This window comes from Psittacula echo (assembly GCF_963264785.1).
Source record: "Psittacula echo genome assembly, chromosome: 15".
NCBI lineage: Eukaryota > Metazoa > Chordata > Aves > Psittaciformes > Psittacidae > Psittacula > Psittacula echo.
This window is the reverse complement of record NC_137751.1, coordinates 2,432,161-2,457,803: the sequence shown is the minus strand read 5'-3', so window position 1 is coordinate 2,457,803 and position 25,643 is coordinate 2,432,161. Positions and strand designations below refer to the sequence as shown.

The 25,643-nt window shown below is 41.6% G+C and overlaps 1 protein-coding gene across 1 annotated transcript; it reads left to right on the top strand.

The window, feature by feature from the left end:
* Positions 1-1,279: 1,279 nt before the first annotated feature.
* On the top strand, positions 1,280-24,099 carry TPST1 (tyrosylprotein sulfotransferase 1; the record flags this gene model as incomplete). The annotated part of the gene is made up of 6 exons (XM_080629913.1): positions 1,280-2,124; positions 9,098-9,296; positions 19,784-19,834; positions 21,669-21,744; positions 22,775-22,822; positions 24,054-24,099. 4 exons carry the CDS (start codon positions 1,280-1,282, stop codon positions 21,711-21,713), a joined length of 1,140 nt encoding a protein of 379 aa, XP_080486039.1. The 3' UTR covers positions 21,714-21,744; positions 22,775-22,822; positions 24,054-24,099.
* Positions 24,100-25,643: the final 1,544 nt, after the last annotated feature.

Genomic DNA, 25,643 nt, shown 5'->3' with positions numbered 1-25,643 from the left:
CAGATCTTTTTTAGAGTCTTTTGTTTCTATCTAAAAGCTTTGTTCAGACTCGTATGCATGCCCAGACATCATCTCTCACAGCCTTTGTTTTCATCTCATCTGTAAAAATGAAAATTGTTTTAAATAATGCAGTATTAAAAATCCTACATGAAAAAAGGAAAACCTTGGGTTTATTTTGTGTCTCTTGGGATTTCAGACTTAATCTTGGAAAAATAACTTTTAGAATTTAAAAAGGGGGCTATGTAGTACATTTAGTAATAGATGTGCTGGCTGTGCAAACCCTGAATTCCAAAGCATGTCTGAGTTGTTTTCGAATACTGAGCTCTACTGTCACTGTAGAGAACAGTACCATTCCTATGTGAAGAAAACTTGCAGGAGAAAAGCAGTGGCTTTTGGTGTGGTAAAATTGACTTGATTCTAACAATAGTCATATTGAGAAATGGCTCTGTCCCAGACAGAGCTGTTCTTAATTGCCTAAAGGCCTCCATCAAAAATTGGACACTGTCAGTGTTGATACGTAGCTGTGAAATGGCTTTTACTATCTTCTTGTGTCCTGTGAAGGAAATAGAGTATTTCTAGCAAAACAGGAGATCACGTAGTTATGTGAAAATGTCATGATGAGCAGTATACTGCTACCATCCATGCAGCAAGCCAGAGGTATCCTAACACATTTGTCTGTCATTTCTAACGTGATTTGTGTGGGGTATCTTGTTCTTTTTGGTTATATCTTGGTGACTGGCTTCTTTAATGTGTAGAGTCCCATATAAATGATGTCTTTGCTTGACTGTTAAGTTGCTATCCAGTAGAAGAATCCTTTCAGGTATGTTAAGATGTGCCAGAGAGCTTACGTGTAAATGGTAACTGTAGTCATGAATGCTCTGTTTTGTGTTCTGTCTATGGGTAAACAAAAAGGTTTTTTATTAGGGGATGGTCGTGTTTAGACTTTGCATTTACCGGTCTTAATGCAGCACCAGGAAGTAATAGACTTATTGGACAGAGCCTTGGGTGGCATGGTTTAGTGTGAGGTGTCCCTGCCCATGGCAGGGGGGTTGGAACTGGATGATCTTAAGGCCCTTTCCAACCCGAACTATTCTGTGATTCTATAATTTCTGTTGTTGATTCGTCACAGTAGATCTTAACAAAGTTCTAAATAAATATTTTCTTTTTTCCCTCTACCAGACCTTAATTTATTTCGGATTAGGATTCCCATGGCATGTGAACTAGAAGATAATTTGAAATAGAAGGTTTCTTTCTTTTGAAGTGACAGTCTTTTATCAAAATGGTTGGAAAACTCAAACAGAACTTGCTGCTGGCATGTCTGGTGATCAGTTCAGTGACGGTGTTTTACTTGGGCCAACATGCTATGGAGTGTCACCATCGAATAGAAGAACGCAGCCAGCCTGTGAGGATGGAAAGTGTGAGAAGCACAGTAAGAACTGCTTCCAATGTGAATGCAAACAAAACCTTTGCTTACAACAAAGACATGCCTTTAATATTTATTGGAGGAGTACCTCGAAGTGGCACTACCTTAATGCGCGCTATGCTTGATGCCCATCCGGATATTCGATGCGGAGAAGAGACAAGGGTAATCCCAAGAATTCTGGCAGTTAAGCAGATGTGGGCTAGGTCAAGCAAAGAGAAGATCCGACTGGATGAAGCTGGAGTCACAGATGAGGTTCTGGACTCAGCCATGCAAGCGTTTTTGTTGGAAATCATTGTGAAACATGGGGAGCCTGCTCCGTATTTGTGTAACAAAGATCCCTTTGCTTTAAAATCCTTAACTTATCTTGCTAGAATTTTCCCCAATGCCAAATTTCTTCTGATGGTACGGGATGGTCGTGCATCTGTGCATTCCATGATATCTAGAAAAGTCACAATAGCTGGATTTGACCTTAACAGCTACAGGGACTGCTTGACCAAGTGGAATCGTGCTATAGAAACTATGTATAACCAGTGTATGGAGGTTGGTTTTGAAAGGTGTATGCTTGTACATTATGAACAGCTTGTATTGCATCCTGAAAGATGGATGAGAACTCTCTTAAAGTTTCTTCGCATCCCATGGAACCAAGCTGTGCTGCACCATGAAGAAATGATTGGAAAAGCAGGGGGTGTTTCTCTTTCAAAGTGAGTATGAACGTTCCTCCTTTACCTTGTGTTGTTCTAAGAGCTAAAATAGTACATTTTGCATATAAAAAACTAGTCATAACTTGGATTCAGTTTTTAAGTAGCTAATGATGTTTCGGGAAACTGATTTATGATGCATGTTAGCTGGGAAATAAGAATCATTGTTAACTAATGATTTGCAGTCTCTGATTGCTCCCATTAAACAACTGTCCCACTAACGTGTATGGAGCGTGCGAGTGAATTTTTAACTAATGATCAGTCTAACTTGAATTTAGATGTCTTGTGTCAGCCTTACCTCCAGTATAACTTTGCTGTTCTCCATGCCCCAAAATGAAGCTGGTTTGTTTTATCTAGACTGGTGTTACTTATCCTGGCGAGATCGCCCCTTTGATACCAGGAACTTAAGTACTGTCAGTGCAAGAATGGCTGTTGAGTTATATTTGCCAAGAACATACTCTTCCAGGAAACTTGAGAAAGTGTTCCAACAAAATAGAAAGCAGAATTGGCGTGCTGTTCTGTTGGCATGTGCTCCGAAAAGAACAAGCATTTTGAATAAAATTAACCTTGTTGTAAGGAGATCTCTCAGTATTCTGCCGTGCCATCTGTGCACCTGATTTAGCCTCTTTCAGAAACCAAACTCCAGCTCTGCTGAGAAAACCTAGATAGGTATTGTGAAAAGGAAAAAGTGTGGGTAATTCTCCAGTTAAACTACTCTGGTTTCTTTGCCACTATTTACAGCTGAACATCTGAAATGCTGGCTAGGCTTTACGTTGAAGGGGGAGGATGTGAATGTTTGAATCTCTCTTCCTATTTTTGCAATGGCAGATGCATCTACCAGGTTGTCTCAAGTTCTAAGTTTCTAAAATATTGATTAAGAAGCCCTATTCATCAGCAAGGCATGCCCAGTTTGATTCCTTGGCTTCTGGTAATTGAATATTCATCACTGGCCAAATGCTTCTGAGTAACAGAGGCCTTGCACGGCCAGGAATGTGGGCTGAGTAGGGACATGTCAAGCTGTTGGATACAGAGTGATTCCAATGTCTGTAAAAACTGCAGGCTTGAGAAATAAATATTGGGAGATTTGGTTTATTTAATGCCTGGGGAAGGGACTGCGTGGGTTTTCCAATACATTGTAGGGGAATAAGATTTAAAGCAAATCATAGGATTATTAGGCAGTGGGTACAAAGAGAGCTTAAAACTCGGATAATGGTCATATATTTACAGCCTCGAGGTTTTGCATGGCTGTTCCCACCGAAGAAACACAGCCACCACCACTGTTCACTGTTCATTCTGAGGGCATCTCAATCCCCTTTTTTTGCTGTATTGTTTGTTAACAGATTGAAGACATCTGATAATGTTAACCTGAAGCAGGGCACTGTTGTATGTCTCTGCAGGCTGGATCTGCGTGTGAACTCCTCTTCAGTTACCTGTGTCATGTTACTGCTTCGCAGTGGCAGCTGAGGGGGGAGTAAACTTAGTGATATAAATAGACGGTTGCCAAATTCTGTTAAGTGTCCTGTAAAAATAACTATGCAAAATGTCATTTCTTCTAAAATAGTACTACCTTATGGCTTCCAGATCAGCATTTTTGGAAGTTAATGGACCTCTATACTATAGAACTGTAGTAGTCGCACTGAATTCGTACAGATTCAAGTAATATTTCTGGCTAAATCTGGTGGAATGGGACGTGAGGAGCTGAGAACACTTGTTCATGTCTCTAAAAATTAAGGAATTGGATTGTTGAAAGTAGAATGCTTGCTTTCATGTTTATTTTTCACTCAAACTTTCAAATTCAAGATAGGCAATGTTGAGCATGTTCTTTTGACCTTCAGTTCAATCTGTTAGTGGACTTCTGTGTGGTTTTATTATCTCTCATCTGATATGTGAAAGTGATCTATTATTTCAGAAGGCTCTGGCAGTAGTGGAAAAAGAAAGGGTTTTATTAATGTTATGTCTGATGTTTTTCATCTAATCAATTGCCCCTGAAATAGGTGATGAAATTTGTTTTTCAGTTGCAAGAGACCTCTATAATCTGATAATGATTATATTACTATATATTATTAATTAGATAATATGATAATCTATTATTAATTAAGATATTCTTATATATCATTATATATGTGACTCAGGCTTTTGAAGGCTGCAAGAAAAACAGTGACTATGAAATTCTCTTTGATGTCTGTTTTGTGTATTTAAATGATACTAATTGAAATTATGGAGGGGGAGCGTGACATTCCCCAGTTTGATTTCTTTGTACCAGTTAAAACTGCCTGCTTTTAGCATCCCAGCTTCTCACTGCCAGCTTGTGTGCGGCCAAGTGCTGTGGACAGGGACTGCTGCCTGTGTAGGAGCTCCTTGCCCAGAGCAGGGGTTGAGTGTCCAGAAGAAATTACCCTTTGAAGAGCGGCTTGCCAGGTATTTCACTCCAAACTTTAGAGTCTGCCACAGCTGAACAAACTTTGACAGCTGAACAAAACACACCTTGCATTAGACTTAGTTTTCCTTCTATCAAGTTGCATTTAGCTTGTTCTCAGCTGCAGCAGAGTTCTTAATGGCCTTGGGTGTGCATGGTTCTGGGTCAAGTTTTAAGCAGCATTGTTCTCTTATGACTTTGACTTCCTCTCTGAGCTTACTTGGGGAGTGCTCTTTGCTTCAGTGTGAATACTGTAATCTTTCAGCTGAAAGAATCTGGACCAGCAGAGCTCTGTATTCTGATGGCTTTCTCCCACCTGATTTTTCCAAAGGGATGATGCTGAAGATCATTTCAGACTGATCTAAGGAAATTTGAAACACTACTGCCTATTGCAACTCTGTCTTCTACTGTGTTTTCTTACAGAGCTTTAATTTACCACAGGCCTGCTACCAAGTGCTTCAGGCTGGTTCATAATAGTATATTAAAATTGGAACACTCAAATTATATTACAGTTTTTACTGGCAGAAGGAGGATATCACAAGTACCAAATCATCTGTGTTTAAATGTTCATTTGAAAGATCCCACTGCATAAGCCTAGCCTGCCTAGTGTGGTAGGGACAGTATGAAGATAAAATCAGTTCCCTGGTTGTCAGCAAGGTAGAAAACCTCGAAAGAGAGAGAATGAACTACTATTATAATCTGCAAAGACTGTCATACTGTGTAAAGAAAATAAGGCAGGCTCCTTGCTCAATCACCTTCCACTCACTATAAAGGCTTTCAGACCTTTCACACAGGCTCAGCATCCTCACAGATGCCTGGGGGTGGTTTAACTGTTGGAGGGTTTTTGAAAAGGAATCTGACAAGAATTTGTTGTCTTGAAATGTTAAAAAAGAAAAAGATAGCAGTGGTTTTAAAAGCCCTTTATAATGGTGACAATCCCTGGTGACAGAACGTACATGTCTGAGAATATGGTTTTCACTCATCCAAAATCCAGTGCTGTCAAATGAAATCTGTATCAGATGGAATGAGGCTCTATGGGCAGTGTAAGATGTTTTATGTGCAGCTGTGTGTAGAATCAAATTGTGCATGCAGGTTGTTTCTGTGCCAGGGATGAGCCAGCCACCTGGCTTGTGGAATCCTTCAGGCACTCTGTTCTTCTCTTGTTGCAAACACAAACTCTTATGCAACAGTCTGTTAATAGCAATATTAGATACCAGACAGCCTGTGTTTAAGATTCTGACTTCATCTATTCCCCTGGCTGTTTGGTTTGAGAAAACTCTTGGCTGCCTTACTCTCTTTTCCTGCATTTGCTTAGTAATCCCTGTTACTGATGGAGCCCTAGTCTCACTGTTCTATTTTACTTAATGTTTTTGCTTCTTGTTTTGTTTTTATCCAGCTGCAATGAGAAACACTGCAAGGGTTTTAAGGATGTGCACTGCAGCATTTGTAGTAGTGGGAAGCCTTCTGTGGTTTGAAGTAATTGCCAACGTGGCTGTTGAAGGAATGTACTATGGCTGGACTACATGCTATAACTAGTATTGTTAATATAGCTCTGGCATTTGCCTCCTAACTGAAACCAGCTGTGGTGACCACGGACGCAGAGAAATGTCAACCCTTTTATAGCGATTTTTATTAGGCTTGTTATGAAAATGGCTGTCTAAGCAAAATTACTTCAGAATATACTATTTTTAATACATACCTTTCATTTGATTCTAGTACAGATGTAGAAGTGTTTGGGGTTAGTCCTGTCTTCCATGCTACCAGCTGCTTTCAAAGCTGAAACTGTGCCTGTGTTTTTGCAGTGGAGCCTGGCAGCGCTGACCAGGCAGCATTTGCCATATGCATGCATAATCAAATTTGTCAAGACCTGCTATGTTTCCTTGTTTTGATCTGTTTAATGTATTTTTTTGGGGGTGGGATGTTTCTTTCCTCCTGTCCCCAATCTGTCCTCTCCCATGCTCCTCAGATGTTCTTTGCTCTGAAGAATCTTTCCCACAAACTGTTTTACTTTTCTTCCCACCTTAACTAAAAGGACAGAAAAGGATTTATGCTGAAGACCAAATGTGGCATAGTGTATTTTTGAATCGATGCCTCGGAGCAGCTAAATGTAGTTCCCTGCTTATCTCTTGCCAGTGATTAATCATCAGGAAGTGTTTCATGCTGAGCTTATTTTTACCAAAGACTAAAATGAGCGTGGGGCAAAACATACACGTTTTAAATGTGCCTTTACTTCAGGATGAGTTAGCCACATGTGTACTAATTTAGGTCCTAACTGATGTATAACACCCATTGGTTTGGGGTTCCAGGAAGCTCTTAGCCAAGGTTATTGCCTGGTTCTCACAGTATCACCCTTGTTTTAAATGGCCCAATCGATCTGCAGCTTTGGTGAAGGGATTGGCTGGCTCTGAGAAGGAAAGGACTGTAAATCATGGCCTTTTCACAGACCTAGTGATATATTTTTCTTGACAGTCCCAACCAGCATGGTTCTGAGGACTCCTGACTTGTGGTGCTGTGTCCTCTGCCTTGCCACTTTGACCTTCAGAAACTCAACTCTTAACAGCTATTTTCTTGTGAATTTGATGTGAAGTTAGAAGCTCATCTTCTAATTAGAAGGATCAAAAAGGCAATGCCCAGGCTTTTTGCTTTGCTCTACAGGCTTGTGATCTCAGGGCAAGAGCCTTCAGGAGGGCTGAAATTAGGTTGTGACTCCCTGGTCCCAAAATCGCATTCTGACTTCCTGCCTTTGGTTTGAGCTACTGAAAATGGTTGAAGAGAGCAAGGCTGAATATTCTGGGAGCTGTCTTACACCGTTTTGGTCATCAGATGCTTACTCACCAGCTTTCATTAAACACCTTTTACAGCCATCTGTGAAGGCTTAGCTTGCCAAGATGATTTCCCCATGCATGACCATTTCCCTGTCTGGTTTATTCTTTGTTGATTGTGTTTAAAGTACATCAGGTGCTGACCTTCCAGCATTGTATGATTAACTTCCTTCCTCTGTCCTGGAAACATTCTAGCTATGATGACAAGTAAAAAAGAGCAACAAGATAAAGACTGATGACTGGAAGATGTGCATGCGTGGTTTATAATTTAAGGCTTTCGTTGCGCAGTCCAGGGTGCATCTAAGTGAGATGCTTCTTGCTATTGATTTAATGTTTGCTCTGCAACAATTCTTTAGCCTCTTCTTGGACTCATGAGGTTAATTAGGTAACTGTAATCAAACTTGTTCCTCTTGCAAGTTGAGTGATGTCAGTCTTGAGAGCAATCTGACTTTAGCTCAGGCTTCTGGATTCTGACACTATCGGGAGTATTTCTGGAAATTCCATTTGTTTTTTGTAGAAGATGCTTTCTCATCTCCTGCCTGCTGTAGAACTGGAGCATTTGCTGCTTGAGAAGTAGCTTGATCTCAGTTTTCTCATTCTTTATCATGAGCAGAAAAGCCATTGCTGTTATACTTCATACTGTTACTTTCACGTATATCACTTTCATTTCTGAGTGGTAGAGCTTTTTGAGGTGGAAAACTCCTTATGGTGTAAATAAGGCAGGGAAAGAATGATAGTTGCAAGTGGATGTGACAGATATATGCTTAGCATCGGGTTTGAGGCAGGTATAGCCATCCAGCAGGAATTACTGATACTGTGGCATACCTAGGGTATTACTTGCAATGCAGATGCAAATATTCCTTTAGGCAACTTATATATACAGACCTGATTTTTACTCTGCCTTAGGAAAAATAAACCTTGACCTCCAAAACGCTTGTGCACTGTTACTCCTCAGCCTGTTCTGAGCCCTGCTGGCCTGTTTCAGAAGTAACACGGTAAAGGCACGTTTTCTAACCTAAAAAAAGCAAGGATTGTGGGAAAACAAAGTGATGACAGATTTCTTCCCTTGGCAAAAAACCAACCCAACAAGCACACAGCAAAACTAGGGTGCAAGAACAAACATGGGGGTTTAGGACTGTTGATTAAATGAGCAACAAGTCAACTCTTTTCTAAACACAGTACATATGACACTGCTATGGTTATTCACTTGCCTTGAAGAACTGTGTAATGGCCAAACAATCAGTAAAAGGAATGGTTATGAATAATATTATTGAAGTCTATGGATTTCTGTCATTCCCATAGAGGCATCCTACTGGAAAAAGTCACAGTATGTAGGGGGAAGAAATGGCACCTGGACTTTTAAGTTTCAAATACAACTTTCAAGAGCATTTAAGACCATGAAAGAGCAAGTGTGGGAATATGCCAGTGGGAAAACAGCTTTATATGTAGGTGTGTGCATACTTTTCACTTAACAGCTCTTTGGCTTTAACTGCTGTCTTTAGGCAAGGAACTTGCCTCAGGGTGTTCTGTATGAAAGCCTAAACCATGAATGTTGTGCTTGTTATTCTCATTTTAGCCTCCTGTAGTAAAACTTCACTTCCCATCAGCTCTGTAGAAACATCAAATTTGGAAAGAGAAAGATGAAAACCCAAACAAAACAAGCTAAAGATCTTAATGCCGGTGAAGAAGCAGGTATTGGTTGGAATGCAAAATGTAATCTGTCTTTCTCCCTCCACAGGGTTGAAAGATCTACTGACCAAGTAATCAAGCCAGTCAATGTGGAAGCACTGTCAAAGTGGGTTGGGAAGATACCTGCTGATGTTCTTCAAGATATGCCTGTGATTGCACCCATGCTAGCAAAACTGGGCTATGATCCATATGCCAATCCACCAAATTATGGAAAGCCAGATCAAAAAGTTGTGGAAAACACAAGGAGGGTAAGGTGTTTTTGTGTGTTTAATGGCTGACTAAATGGATGTGAGCTACAGAGCAGAAGTCCTGTGTTTTGTTTGTTTGGGGATTTCAAAGTCTGTTTCTAATACCTTTTGAAAGTTAGCAGTACAGTTTCCTTGCCATGGGGATGAAAAGGAAGAATTCTGTGGGACCTTGAGCACTGAAAGTCTTTCTCCTGCTGTTTGTCTTCAATTCGGTTTGTCTTCCTTTACCCCAGCGCCAGGTTTGAGCGGTGTTCTTTGGTGTATGTAGCTAAACCTCTTGAGAGTTGTCCAGATAGTTGGGGAACTAGTTAGTAGTGGAAAAAGCAGCTTTCTCACCCGAGCATCAAACTTGCCTGATGAGCTCAGCTTTTTATACATGAGGGCTGGCAGAAGCTCTGTTGCAGAATTACACCCCAAATACCTGGTAGGATTTGAAAAGTGACCCATGGAAAATGGCTCAAGATCAAAATGACACATTTTTCCAATTCTTTGCTGTCTTTTGTAGAAACAGACAAAAGATGGAGGAAAGTCTGGTGCTGATTAACCTAAACTTAAGGATTTGAGTCTGAACTTAATGTTGGAATGTGAGTAGTTAGGCTATAGAGCTGTTTATCCCTGGAGGTATCCATTGGAAAGCTCATTACCATTGTTTGAAATAAGAGTAATTAATTCCTATGTTCTTTGGAGAATGTATACTTGATTAAAAGAAGGTGCCTTTTGCTGCTGCGGCAAAGTAATCAGTGGAAAAATTGAATTAAACCATTAAAAAGGACTGTCTTCCACTAGCCTTCAGTACTAAAACCCCCTGGTTTGTATGCTGCTGAGCTAAATACTGATGGAGGGGGGAAAACATGGCTTTTTGGGAAGTCTCCAAACACTTTTGCATTCTTTCTTTTTAGAAACTTGAACACCTGATTGTGTGTATTAAAGAAAGACAGATCGGCTGTTTTAATAGTTGTTAGCTCAGCATGGAAAAGGTAACCCACCTTTTCTGGTAGGGGTAGTGGTTAGCCTTGTATGGGTTTCCTGGTACTACTTCCTTTAAAGAAGCTCACCAACTAACTTTTCTGTACCCAATTCAACCCCCTTAAAACAAAAAAAGAAGTGTTCAATGCTACGTCGTAGAGCCTTGAAAATAAAATCCTTGTGCATCTACCCATATGTAGTATAGGACAGTGACAGGTTCCAGATTTGTACTCTATTGCAGTGGTTTAAGGTTGGTTATCTCCTCCTGGCACAATTAAAGTACATTTCTGCAGTAGGGTGACCTTTCTTATGCCTCTAATGCCATGCCTTCTATGCATGGCAAGCTCAGTCTGAGGTGTAAAAGTCTGGATCTCAGTTGCTTACTGTTGGGTGGCTTCTTGAAATCTATTTCAGTTCAAAAATGCAAGAGAGAAATTCAGGTAATAAGGCCACGAGCATACCTTTAAACAAGTTGAAACCTAATTTAGAAGGCTGAAGTGCATTGTTTGCTTTGAAGCATGATCAGTTTATTTACTGATGTTAAAACCAGCTGTGAAAGACTGGAGGTTACTGTTACAATAGCTGATCGAAATGGTGCGAGGGTATGGAATGCTTATTTGACTGATATTTTAATTCAATAGTTTTGCTTATGGCCCAAGATAGCATTTTAATTTTGTTATTTCTCTTTACCCGGTAGGTATTTTCCTAGTCACTTGTTTCTTTACAAAATTCCTTTTGCATATATGGCTTGTATAGCTAAAGTGAGGGTGATGTCCTGAATTAAGACTAAACCCCAACCCCCCCAAAGGATTAAGGACGGCTGACCTTCAAAACTAGCACTCTTCCTTTTGAAAATGGAGAAACATGAGGCTCTCAAAATGTCATGTGCCCCAAGGAGCCTGTGATGGCTTGAATTAGTGTTGGAGCTTTCATTTGGATGGCTTGAATTCCCCCCCCCAGTCACTTTGCTTTGTTTCCTCCCAGCTGGTTCCCAGCAAATCCCTGCTCAGGCCATCCTCTTTCGATGTGACTACAGAAACGGCCTCACTTCCTAGGGTTTCAAGATTTAAGGCTTCCCAACTCCCAGAGCAGTTTGTTGCTTAGGTTACTTAATTCTTAGGGCAGCAGGCTCATCACCCTCTCTACAAGTGCCAGGCTGCCTGGCCAGCAGGCAGCTCACATAGTCAATGGCCAAAATGATGGCTGCTGAGCTTGGTCTCAAACCAAGTGCATTTTGGCATAACTGATCCTCTGGTTGGTGATAAGCGGGGGCTGACTCGTGTCTCAAAAACGCTTTGGTTTGTTTTCCCCACAGCTTTATTTGGTTTTATCTGCCCCCATTCCCAAATATTTCAAAACACTTTAAGGTGTTTGGGGAAAAGGGGGGAGAGAGGGAGCTGTGACGTGTTGGTTTTGCCCATCAGGGATAGCATGTGCTGCCTCCTGTGGATTTGCCCTTTTCTTCCATGAATCTATACTGATTCATTTATTGCTGCTGCCTCTTGATGAAGAGGGCATTTACTTTAAGGTTTTTAAACATTTATTGGTCTGGATTTTTCCAGCCTTTATGAAGTGGCACTTGGCAAGCGTGTTACTGCATGCTCTGAGCTGGTGACTTTGTGCATTAAAGTAGCCCTACTTTTGTTCTTGCTTTCTTCTTACATTTCTTCGCCTTGGATAGTCTTGCACAGGGTTTTGTGCAGAGTTTGTGGGTATGTTGTTGGAGATAAAGCTATCCAAATAAAATCTTTCCAAAGTTACTCTTCAGTGCATACTAAGTACATAGAAATCTTGCTTGTAACCATTTCTTGCTTCGTTTTATGTTTGGAAGCTGTCCTGTTATATTTTTATTTGTGGTCTTGGAGAACTTTTAAATTTAACACAGAACTTGAATTTTATGCATTGAAAACAGAGAAAGTTTTGACTTCTGAAGCTGAACTGTATTGTGGTAGCACACTAACCCTTTCAGTGACTAACTGGGAATAATGTTATCTGACACTTGCTACACTGATACCATCGTAGTTTCTTAGTCCCTTTCAGATGGCATGAGCTAGCACTTCAGATGATCAGGGGACTGGAGCACCTCCCGTATGGAGAGAGGCTGAGAAAGTTGGGGCTGTTCAGCCTGGAGAAGAGAAGCTGCGTGGAGACCTCAGAGCAGCTTCCAGTGTCTGAAGGGGGCCTACAAGGATGCTGGGGATGGACTCTTCATCAGGGACTGCAGTGACAGGACAAGGGGTAACGGGTTCAAACTGAAACAGGGGAAGTTTAGATTGAATGTAAGGAGGAAGTTTTTTACTGTGAGGGTGGTGAGGCACTGGAATGGGTTGCCCAGGGAGGTTGTGAATGCTCCATCCCTGGCGGTGTTCAAGGCCAGGTTGGATGAGGCCTTGGGTGGCATGGTTTAGTGTGGGGTGTCCCTGCCCACGGCAGGGGGGTTGGAACTGGATGATCTTAAGGTCCTTTCCAACCCAAACTATTCTATGATTCTGTGAAGGGAATTACTTTTGTCTGGCACACAAAGCAGCATTAAGGGGGGAGAACTGATGGGGGTTGGTTTGGTGTGGTTTGGTGGGGGGGAGGGTGTTCAGTTTTGTGGGGGTTACGTAAATGCTGGCTTAAATTGATTGTGGAAGTTGCAACAACAGGGTGGAAGGCCAGCACCACTGAAATTACTGGCAAGGAAGATTCCGGCTCCACCTAAAGATGGAACAATGCTGTGTCATCTAGTGCATTGCATAAAGATAAGGAGAATGAAAATATGAAATCCATTTTCAGGCTGCAAAATAGCTTCTGTTGAGTGCAGAGGGGTCAGTATTTTATGGCCAGAAGCCTGTGCATTGCTCAGTTGTAGAAGATAACTTAAGAAAGTTATGAGCTGTAAACTGCCCCGTGTCTGTTCTGAAATGTGCTTAAATGCTGTGTCTAGAACTGCACTGAGCAAAATCTATGGCTTCTTGGTAAAGACTATAAATCAGACTTAACAGTGAAAATAGCGCTCAGCAATGACAAGATGCTGCTGTTAGTCCTGAAGTTAGGAACTGACAATGTAAAGGTGCCTAAACCAAGGGCTAATAATGGAGAAAACCAGAAAGGAATGGCTACTGTGGTGCAAAATACTAGCTTCCCCTAACCTTTCCAAGCAATTAAGTTGTGTTCTTATTTCTTCTTCTTTTCTCCTTTGCTGTCCTTCTGCTGGTGACTGTACAGGTTAATGTACAGGTTACGTACAGGCTAAACAATCCTTTTTGTTCGGTCTGGAAGCAAGATGATGATCCTCACCAGCTCCAGTACAGTGCTTGAGTTAGAATTCCTATGTGCTCCTATGTAATGCAATGAAAACAATGCTCTCTGCTAAGCTTGTTTTTTTCACTTGAATGCTACCTCCCTAGGACACCAGAATGATTAGGTTGAGTTTCCATGCCACTGTAGCACAGCACAGCAAAAGATGCAACCACTCTGTGTGTTTTTGTCACCTTAGTTCTGCTTTTGTTTCAGGAAATGCCAGTGTTTGAAGCTAACATCATCTCTTACACTGGTCTCCAAGTGCTATGTGGTGTTATGAAATAAGACTCTGGCAGTATCTGCACTGGTGGAGTACAAATCCAACATGAGTGTAGCAGAATTTCCTGATGTTTTCAATAACAAAGCCATTAACTTCTTGTTTATCTGCTTTATGTTAACCCTGACAATATCCTCTTTTATGACATGTAACTTTATCTTGTCTTGGTTTAAGAAACGCAGAGCAGAGAGAACAAGGTCCGAATAGTATTGCACTATTCAGCAGATCTCTGCATGCAACCTCCTCAAGAGGCAACTTTTAGTTATTCAGTGACTGCAGAATTGGGCCATCTTGTGTTTTCCTTCTAAGCCTGTTGCTGGTCTGTTCATTGTGTTACAGTGATTGCAAGAGTCCCTTCTTTACAGATACACTTTTCTTCCTCCCCTAGAGTTCTAACCTATTCTACATCCTGCACATAAAGGAAAACACTGTCCTGTAACTAAAAGGAGTTTTCGCCTGCAAGTGGTGCAGAAAATTATTAAGCTTTCTGCACTGGTCGCCCCATCACTGAATGATGAATTACAAAGTAGAATCACTCCATGTTAGAAGTGCCCGATATGTCCTTATCAATATTGTGAGTCTGTAAAAGCGTTTGTCAGCAGTTTAACAGCATGTACCAAAAGTGGAGAACAGAGCATAACTGGAAGACTCTGACTTATGCCCAGTAGAATCTGGCTTATTGTTATGTTATGATTGGCTAAGTGGTTTCCTCTCACATCTGTAACATATTACATCAGATTTTCTTTGGCACATACTTCCCCCACTAAATGAATTTGTATGCCTGGAATACGTATTCTAGTCATTTCTTTTAACTTCTTCATGAAGTTAATGTTCCTTGCCCTGGAGAGGTTGAGGGACGGAAGCGTACAGAACCGTGTAGAAAAAGCTATGGTTTTCATCATGACTGTTTAAATATGTGTGGCTGCTTCTAATCACATCCAAAAGCTGCTCTTTGTCTCTGGTTATAGTCTGTTGATGGTATTTTCTGCAGTAACATCCAGAGGAATAAACCAGCTCTACTGACTCCTGTTCCATGCCTGTTTTAAATTGTGAGGAAATGTCTCCTGCTGTTAAGACTAGAGACATCCATGACAATCATGATGTCAGGATTTTATATTTGAGGTTTTAGAGACAGAAACAATCTATGGTAAAGAGTGTGAAGTATATTTATACCAATGCATGAGAATCATTACTTGCACTGTCAAAGATGTGTAATTGAGGTATGCTATAATGACAGCCTGCTCGAGGCCGTGCATCTCTGCTTACACTGGATAACCTAAGCATAAAAGCATTGGGCTTCATGGGCTGTTTCTGATACTTAAAACAAAAATTGCAGGGTTTATTTCATCTGTGTCGTTTCCACCAACAGCACAGACTTCTTCAGTGTCCTTTAGATTTGTTTAACACCCTCTTCAGTGGGCTTTTCCAGCATGTAGATTCCCAATTGCACTGGTTTTCTCCAGAGGTGCTGATTCCTTTGGTTTTTAAACCAATTATGTGTGTATATATATATATATATATGTGATCAATGTGGCAAGTAGCATTATTAACAAACAAAATACAAAGTTAGGTATGGGTGCAAGCTGCCTTTTGGCGAGCATTCATAGCTCAGTTTAAAATCTTGCTGTCTGTGTTAGATTTACATCTCAGAAGTCCCCTTAGTTGGCAGTTACAACAAAGAGGTGAGGAGTTGTAAGCCTTGTGGGCTGCCTTAAAAGCTAAGGGAAGTCTGAAAGAGCAGGGTGTACCTGCATGTACTGTGCGGTAAAGGGCTGTTTCTAGAAAGGGCTCTGCTCTCTTTTTGCCAGTGTTCCCTTTTTTTCCTTTAACAATTAAACATTTCTGGCCTTGTACTCTGCAATTTGATGTTTTGAAAGTCTACCAAGCCCAAGTACCTGCAAGAAAACTTACAGACAAGAAGACCCATTATCTCTACGTACTGGAACTGATGCAGTATAATGTGACCCTACCTAAACCAGGCTTGAAAGTGGGTGAAAAGGAGTGCTTTAATCTTCTATGAAGAGGAATTCTAGGTTACACTTCTGAGTTACACTTTTGCTCCAAAGTTTTCCTTGAGAAACTCCTTTAGAAGGGTTTTCTCAGCCAGCTGGATGTGGAACTTGTTTTCTGATCTCTTTCTGCAAATATTATGCATTTAGTTTGGCTTATAAGAATGTGCTTTGTTTTTTGAATAGAACACTGCCAACCCTGAACAACAAACTGACACAGGCTTGAGATTCCTCCTCCCTCTAGAAATCCATTTGGACTCACAAAATAATTCCCTTAGCAATAGTAAACACCATTTCTGCTCTATTTTAATGAATTTTTGCTTAGGCTGGAAATCATTCCAATGTCCTGCTTCTGCCTCTGCTCCTGCTCTCTGGATAACAGGGTTTCGACTTAGAAATTGGTCAGGAAAGAATTCTGAATCTGAAACCTCTCAATTCCTTTGGCTGCAGATGGAGTCATTGTTTTTGGAATTTCTGGATTGCAGTTGATCCCTGGGTTTTGATTCCAAAGGACCACTTGCTGGGTTTGGAACCACTTTAAGCCAGTTTGCATGCAGGCTCGATCTTGACAAAACCAGTGTTCTAGGTAATGTCAGTTCTGAACCAAAATTAGGCGCTCTTGTGTGTTCAACCTGATCTTGGTGGGCCTGCCACTGGTTAGGTTTGCCTTTGTAAACTGTGGTGTGTAAATTGTGATATTTCATGTGAATATAATAGCAAATGCCTCTGAAACATTTTCTTTCCAGGCTATGACATTAGCATTGCTGATGGATGAATACCCTTGACCAACCACTCTTAGGTAGATGCCTATTAGGAGTAAATGCTGTTCCTACAGAGGGCATCACCATGGTAAAGCTTCTAGAGCAGACACACATATAGGTCTGAATGTATGTGTGTGAAAATTAGACCAAGTCGTAGTTGCAGGAGAAGGAAAGGAGTAGGCTTCCAGAGAGACAACCATAGGTTTTGTCACTCTGGTTCTGAATCAGTCACGATGCACCACCATCATAGAATCATAGAATGGTTTGGGTTGGAAAGGACCTTAAGATCATCCAGTTCCAACCCCCCTGCCATGGGCACGGACACCCCACACTAAACCATGGCACCCAAGGCCTCATCCAACCTGGCCTTGAACACCGCCAAGGATGGAGCATTCACAACCTCCCTGGGCAACCCATTCCAGTGCCTCAGCACCCTCTCAGTAAAGAATTTCTTCCTTAGATCCAATCTAAACTTCCCCTGTTTCAGTTTGAACCCGTTACCCCTTGTCCTGTCACTGCAGTCCCTGATGAAGAGTCCATCCCCAGCATCCTTGTAGGCCCCCTTCAGATACTGGAAGCTGCTCTGAGGTCTCCACGCAGCTTCTCTTCTCCAGGCTGAACAGCCCCAATTTTCTCAGCCTGTCTCCATACGGGAGGTGCTCCAGTCCCCTGATCATCCTCGTGGCCTCCTCTGGACTTGTTCCAACAGTTCCATGTCCTTTTTATGTTGAGGACACCAGAACTGCACACAATGCTCCAAGTGAGGTCTCATCATCATTCTCCTTTGGAGAATTCCCAGATACTGACTGTAGTGGTTTGCTAGGAATGGTGAAGAAGGCTGTCTCTTTCTTCCAATGTCAGCACCAGTCTCGTAAAGATAATAAAATAGTGGTGTTTTTTCTGGTGAGCCTTGCCTAAGTTGTTCTGCTGCATTTGTTTAGGTGCTAATATTGTTGATTTGTAAGCTCCATTTCTGCTCTCTACAACACAGCCTGCATTTGAATGGCTTGGTTAAGAGCTGAAAACATGAAATACTTGCCTTCATGTAAATATTTATGGTATATCCAGGCTCCAGTGAGCCACACACTGACTGGTGGGGCTTTCATTAAGGTTTCCATGGGAATGACAGTCCCCTCTGGCTAAATATAAATGAGAGCTGTGCCTATCAGTTTGAATCAGCCTTCCTCTTTTATCTAAACCACAGCATATGAGAAGGAGCAGGGGTCTGTGCTGTATGTGTGTAGTAATTCCCACTCTGATGTTGGGACTTAGTGAAGCTTTGTTGTTTGGATGTGTTTAGCCTAGTGATGAAGAGCGGTGAGACCTGCCAGCTCCGCAGCGCACTGCACATGAGTCACAGGTTTAATGCTGCAGCCTGTTGTGGGGTGAGACAGGAAATGTGGAGCTGACTCAGCTGCAGGCCAAGGCCATGGCTGTAGATGGACACAATGTCTTCATGTTCTGGGCATCTCTTCATGGGGAAGAGGAGAAAATGGGTATTGCTAATCAGCATCCCTTGGCTTCCTGAATCATCTTCTTTTGGTGCAGTTTGCAAGCCAGGGAGTGCAACTCTGAACGAGGCTTTCGAGTAGCCCCATTTCCATTGTATGTACTTGTTTTCCCCCTGTTTGGAATGTCTTCCAGTTTGATCTGGGAAGCAAACAGCTCTTAAGAAGTATCCTCTAGAGAGAAAACAACAGCTTGCCAATTTGTTGCCTAATTGGCCAGATAGTGGGAAGCTTGCTGTGCCTGGTGGGATGTTTGAGGGTTTTTATCACTTGCTCTGTCTCCAAACAGCGTTGGTTCAGGATTAATGTTATGCTGTAAAAGGCTGGAAGTTGTGGAGTGACAAACTCTGAGGTCAGGCAGTAAGGAGGATACAGTCATTGCAGAAATTCACAATCATCACGGTAACTTCGTGACAGCCCTGCTGATCAGTGGAGCTCTTCTGTACACATATATGAAGCCATTAAGTCATATACATATGTATATTAGTATAGAATAGTCCCTTCCACTTGGAAGGGACCTACACCAATCATCAAATCCAAATAGGAAAGGATTATCCCACTGATTTTATTTATTTATATATATTTTTTTCCCCATTGCAATAGATGAAAAGCGAATTAATGGCTAAATGGTATGAAAATAATAGAGAAACCTTGAGGCTTATCCATCCCTGTGTTCTTCCTCCAGGAGCTGGGGATTTTGGATGTGTGGGAAGCATTTGGGTGCCTGATCTCACATAGTGTCTGTGCTGAGTGACTCAAGGTCTGACCCAGAGTGCTTGGGGGAAAATTGCTAGTAATACATCTGTACTGTTACAATATATATATACATCTGATATAATATATAATACATCTGATACCGTTACAATGGCATGTATGTGTCTTTAAGATTAAAGCAAATGTCTGAAATTTCCTGTTACCTGAAAATTACACCAAATTATATGTAGAATAAAGGGACCGACATGTGTAAAACAGGGTAAGAAGGAGATGCTGATGCTCCTGAGTGGCCATTTTAGCAACACCAAAGGTAAGTTGTTAACATTTTCACACCGATTGTAGTCATATTGTCTTGATGAACTGTATCAAGTCTAACAGAGCTTTCCTTTGACAGCACAGTAACAGGGATCAGTTGTTCAAGTGGGATACTTCTGTTTGTGTGGTTGATACATGTCTTGTATATAATGAATACGGTAACGGGCCAGAAAAATTATATTATGGGACATTTGTTGAGTTGTAATTCAAGGGATTTTATATAATATATATGATATAAGTGAGGGTGCTAAAATGTGAAACAGATTTATTACGTGTAAGCCTCAAGTTTGATATGGTAGCAAGTGACTCCTAGTGTAGTTCATCATCCTGTTTTTCTAAAAGCATAGTGAATGGATTACACAGGACTTAATAATTCAAGCAAGCTTGAAATGTATGAGTTACATAGTTTTACCATTTTAATGCAAACAAGGTGGGAGTGTTGAGTACAGAGCAAGCCTGGTACTGATCATACAGCTTCAGCCAACCAAGCCTTGTGAATCAAATCAGCTTTTAGAACTAGATTGTGCTCAGTTCAGGTAGATCTGGTTTAGCATTACTAGATCCTAATGACCCAAAAGAATCTTCCCCCCTTTATCATTTCAAACAGCAGTGAATGCTGGCTTTAAGTTACCTATTGTTTCCTGTTTTCCAGGTCTTTAAAGGTGAATTTCAGCTCCCTGACTTTCTTAAAGAAGTGCCACAGGTACAGTATTGGGTTAATTTGCTTTTTGCAGGTGTAGTGGCAAGTTAGTGTGCGATCAGTCTGTATAAACCACTCCTTCATAAATGTGATTGTGTTTGATCATGGAATAGCCCACCCATGCGATTGAATCTGCAGTGCTCTTGCACTAGCGGTCCCAACCCTGTTGTGAGTGCAAGTGTAACTCCCATGTTAATAGTATGGTGCTTGTAAACCGAGCTGGATAAATTTTGCTGTGAAACTCAAGGACTCTGTTTTGTATAGACCAACCACAACTTTTATTCTTTCTAGAGAACCTTTATCTTTTGTTGCTTTGCATGGAAAGGCTTAAAGCAAATATAGAGCAGGGAGCAGTCTTTAAAGAAGGAAATGCTACTGTAGGAGACAAACCAAGCAAAACCAGTTCAGCCACGGCTAGTGATGGTATGTGGATGCAATAATCAAGTGAGCTATTTAACTTCGGATTCCAGGGATGCCCTTCTCGGGCAGTGTTCAAGGCCAGGCTGGATGGGGCTTGGAGCAACCTGCTCTAGTGGAAGGTGCCCCTGCCTATGGTAGGGGTTTGCAACCGGATGAGCTTTAACGTGCCTTCCAACCCAAACCATTCTGCGAATGTATTTACAATTCCTAATCTGGCACCTTTCAAATGCTCTGAATTGTCATCAGCTCCCTAACGGACCTTTGCAACAGTGGTTGAAAAAGCAGAATCCTTACCATGGAGCTCTCAACCTGCAGGATCCCTTGATGCCTTCCCCAGCTGTGTGAGTGCGGGAGGCGTGCTTCCAGCCTCATGCCCTTTCCTCATGTAGACGTCATGGAGGGGTTTTGGGGCTGTAATCACGAACCCATTTACAAGCAGAGGAATTCGGTTTGGAAGGTGGCATCACTTGCTGCTGGGCAGCTCTTCTGTGTCTCCTGAAGGTACTGGAGCACATGAGATGGACTTGTTCTGTGGAGCTGCCTGTTGGAGTGCTCCCCTTCAGTGTATTGAAGGGTTTCTCTGCGTGCGTGTTCCATTTTAGTCCATTCTTCAATGTGTAATGACATCAATTCTCCCTCCCTTGCAGATGTAAACTCCACTAATCCAGCCATGAAAAATCAGAGCAGATGATCCAGACAAGGAGCAAATCCTTTAACTTCCCTTGTCAGAGAAATAACAAGATATTTGTATTCTATTGCTTAAATGAACTATTTCATATGAATAAGAAACAATTCATTTTGTTTTCTTGGGTAAGAGCTGCTCAACGAGCCTCATAAAAATACCAGTTCTTGTAGGCTGTATAATTGATGGTAAATGTCTAAATGCCATCTAAAGTGCTCTCCACATTGCACTTGGATAGAAAAAGCAGGAAGTGGTTCATCTGTTACTGTCTCATATAAAGCTGAGTAGAAAAATACTTGGGGTTTTTTTGTTGTTTTGGGTTCTCCTTGTGCATATACAGGAGCACCACAGGTGCTGCGATTAGGAGAGAAAGCATTGTTAGGGGCACTCTGCCTCCAGCATTGTCTCTCTGCTTGCAGTACTTTGTATTTCCACTTGCTTTCCCATCCTTTCTGATAGCCCAGAAGTTTATTTCGATGTAGGTGTAAGCAGCCTATCAAAACTAAACAGATTTGCAATGCGTTTGCTTTTCAAAGGAACAAACCCACACAACAGTAAAGCCAACTGATGGGCTTCAAATCCCCAATGTTAAGAAAGGGTTCTTTGACTGGTGTGAGCTGTAGGGATTGAAGAACACACAGGAGAACCTACCACGTGCAAAGAGTTTTTACTTACTCAGTTCATTAAAACAAAACTGAATTGATTAAAAAGGAAAATTGGTTTCTTCTGTTCCAGCCAAAGAAGACAGTAGAAGGGAAGTCTCGTGGCAAGATAAAATGAACATGGATCAGTGAAGTCGAATAGCTGTAGTGTCTGTCTCATGTTTTCAGAATGTAACTTTATGCTGTGGACACCAATTCTTTCTGATAAAGCTTTGTGTGATCTCTAATGTGGGCTTTGCTCTTTATGTTGGATGTTTGCCTGCTCTCACCCTTTGAACAGTCAGTGCTCATGCTTTGCAAGTCGTGCTCAGCTAATAGAAAACCATTAAGAACCTGGCACCATGCAGCTAAATGTGCTGTTGCTCACAGCCTTGTTCACTCTCAACTCGATGCAGCTTAAGGGCAAGACAGCTGTTTAAATGTGTGCTGCTTGGAAGTGATTGTCAGCAAATTGTACTGGGAAAGCGGGCTGCAGTGATTTCTAATGCTTCCAAATGCAATCATTGTGGTTGTTTGAAGGTTATCTATCTACAACATTGCAGCTGAAGTTGCAGCAGCCGTGGCTGCAAGGACAGGTTCTGCCAGAACAGGAGATGAAATATTGCTGGGAAGGAGTTGTGGGCACCCAGGGAGATGAGCTGTCTTTAAAATTGAGCACACTGTTCAGATAGTGTGTGAGCAAAATAAAGGGGTCTGTGATCTGCCTACAGGATCCATTAGTTAAACTACGCTGTTTGTATTTGCCAGTTATCTTGTGATACAGCACAAGAACTTGGACCGCTATTACTAGTGAATGTCCTCTTCCAATCCATATGCTAGGGAGGCTTCAAAATGGGACTCAGCTAAATTTCCGGAGGTGGATTTTTACGGTTGGCTGGGTGTGCTTGCAGCATTGACCAAGCTCTGAGCAGATTTATCTGAAGTAAAGAAAGGTCGTCTGAAAAGCAAAAATAAGCTTTGTAAAATAGTAAAAGAATAGTGCTTAAGCCATAAAAACCTGACACTGGAACTGATGCTGACAGTGACGTTCTTTACTGTTATACTAAAGATCAAATTAACTAAAGCTCAAATGTAACTAAAGAGCCAGATGGTTTTTTGAGTACAAACATTGGTGCTGGTGATAGTATTTTTTTCCTCTAATATAAAATAGCTAATTTCATGTTATTCTTTACCTGACAGACTGAACCTATGGAATAGAAGCTACTATGGATGTTCCTTGCACAGAAGGTAATAAGAGCTTGCAGTCCTGCTCATTTGCTGCTCTTGATGCAGTTCAGGTGATTTTTCTTTTAAAGTTGTGTAGCTCCATGTAAGATGCTGGGTAACAGAAACCAGAGATACAGATCTTGGTTCAGAACTAGTGAGAGTAACATTGAGGTAAGTTCTGGCGGTGAGAGCTACAGAAGCATAGCTCATGTGCTTTCTGCTTCACCATGCAGTTCTACAGGGCTCATCACAACACAGTGGTGAAACCTTAAAGGTGCCTCTTAATCAGCTTTGGCTTTCGTTTTTAAATTGTCCTTTCCAGAGAGAGGAAACTGCTAAAGAGGAGCTAATTTGTGTAAGGTGCTTTCAGTATGTCCCAGAGCCAATATTGGCAATAAACTGCATTTTCTTTGCTGAAATCGGTGGCCAGATTGTGCAGAGAACGTGGGAAATTCCAGGCTAGTTAATGACTGAATGGTGCAAGATTTACTGTATTAATCCAGGGTTTTTACTTGTCCACTGTGCTACCCAATGTTTGAGCTTGACAACAAAAGGTGTTAAAATGGGCACAATGCATCCCGTTTAAATGTAGCCCAAAGCAACATGCCATGCAGATATATCCAGCATCGATATTTAATATGTGGCCATAAATGTAGCAGTCTATATAAATATAGTCCAAAGCATCATACCAATTAGAAATCATGGATATAAAAGTTTTCTAAAGACTAACTGCAGGCATTCATTCTGAAATCAATAGAGAACCCATAGCCTTGTCATGGAATCAATGTTAAAATGACTAAACCATCTACTTCACTTTGCCACTTTCCTCTGACAAATATATCTAAAACTACAATATTCCCATTTAAAGCTGCTGTCCAGTTTCCAAGAAACCACTTTAACTCCCCAGCAGTAACTACCAATGGTACATTCTCATAAGAGACACACTTGCAGTGTGTAGATGCAGCCCACTTCCACGTGTTTTGTATGTAAGTGGAAATTTATGAGATATATTCATATGTATCTATATAATATCTAAATATGCTTGAAAAGCAGCCACATTCCTTACAGGAAAGTTTTAGTGGCTGTGGTCAGTCTTGACAGTGACTTCAGCTAATGAAAGAGCAGTGATTACTCCTAAGGCTGCAGTATTTGTAATTAGGGAAGGGTGTCAGGGATAAAAGCCAGGCTATCAATCAATCAATCAATCAATCAACCACATTGAAAGCTCAAACATAACTTTCTTTCTCTTTAGAAAAGACGCAGCCTTTGCACTGGAGGTGACGCCACCAGGACCGTCCCGCTGCCATCAGGGACATGTGCTGCTCGGGGCCTGCTTTTCTCTCAGTGTTCTCCCCCGTTTCTTTCATACTGTTTTTGTTCAAGATGTTGCTGTTGTGGCGCATGTAAACCTGCTCCATAGAACTCACCAATGGTAATGTAGAACCGTGTTACAGTCACACCACTCTGGGTTTTTAAGTTTGAAAGATTCCAAGCAATGCCTGTCTCTCAAATTGCTATTGTCTTCATGACAAACCTCCAGCTTCAACTGTGTTTGCTTTCCTCCATCAATTTGGTTTATAATGTGTGAAGCTTTCAAAAGGAGTGGTCTGTGCTTGTCCTAACAGGTTTCTGGTGGAAGTGTTGTTTTATTCACGTGTGGAAATTGTTAAATATCTTTTATTTAAAACAAAAAAGTTGATAATTCCTGTACAATTATAATTCAATGATCTTTTGTATTTTATTTTTCAAAATAAATGCTTTAAATGTGATTTTGTTTGCCTCAAAGTTAAGATTTAAATAATTCAGAATATTGATGCATTACTCAGATGCAAGATACGCTCGAATGGCCTGGGTTTGGATTTCTTTTTAAGGTTTGCAATTGAATGTGGTTTGTTTCCTTTTAATAGCTAGGAGATGAAGAAAAAGTAGATTAGAGTATCTAATGGAGAGGTAGAAAAGTGTAATGTGAGATCTGGTTATGGCAGGAAAAAATAGGTCAGTTTTAGCTTCCTGAATTTGTTCCTCAAAGGCAAATCAGTTCAGACAGGTGCTGCTGGTGTGAAACAGCTGCTGCAACCCTGCTGTGGCACATGTATCCTAAAGGGATGACTGACAGATGCTCAGTGTGGAACAGGATTAAGCGAAGTAAGGTTTTGGGAAGGGTTTTTGAGTCCCAGTTTCTGCTCACCTCAGTGGTTCTTGTCCTTCTGCATGCATTGTTAAGGGTTCTCTCCAACGTGCTCGTGTTTCCAACACATTTTGCCTGTTCAGAATTCAAGCAGGTTTGGGTTTTCTCTCGTTTGTTGCTACAGCTGCAGGTTGAGCTCGTAACCCTCTGTTTTTAACACCAGCACTGCCTGAGCGACGTTTAAGTGCGCGCCTACAGGGGGTAAATTTGTTTTACGCTCGGTGCGGATTCACCACATCTCCACCACCCACTGACATCCGCAAAAGCAAACCCGGAGCCTCCCCTGGTGCCGGCAGCGGGAAGCGCTGCCCCGCGCTCTCCTGCTGGAAAACGCTCCGCCGCTGCCACCCGGCGGCCCTGCTGGGATCTGCCAAAGCATCTTAACCCCGGGCCAGGCTCACGCAGAAGCTTCAAGCCTGCGTTGTAGGGGGGGGAGATGAGAAGTAAGTGCATTTATAAGTGCGAAATAACTCACTGGTAGCAGCGATTCTCTTAATTCAGTTTGTCATCAAGCCACCAGCACGGTGCAGGCTGCACAGTCCTCCTGCTTGCTGCGTAGTGACTCAAATCAGATACTAACTACAGCAAACCGTAGGGAGAGGTCTGTACGGTCCCCAGGTCACATTTACTCACCATCCACTTACCTCCATGGCA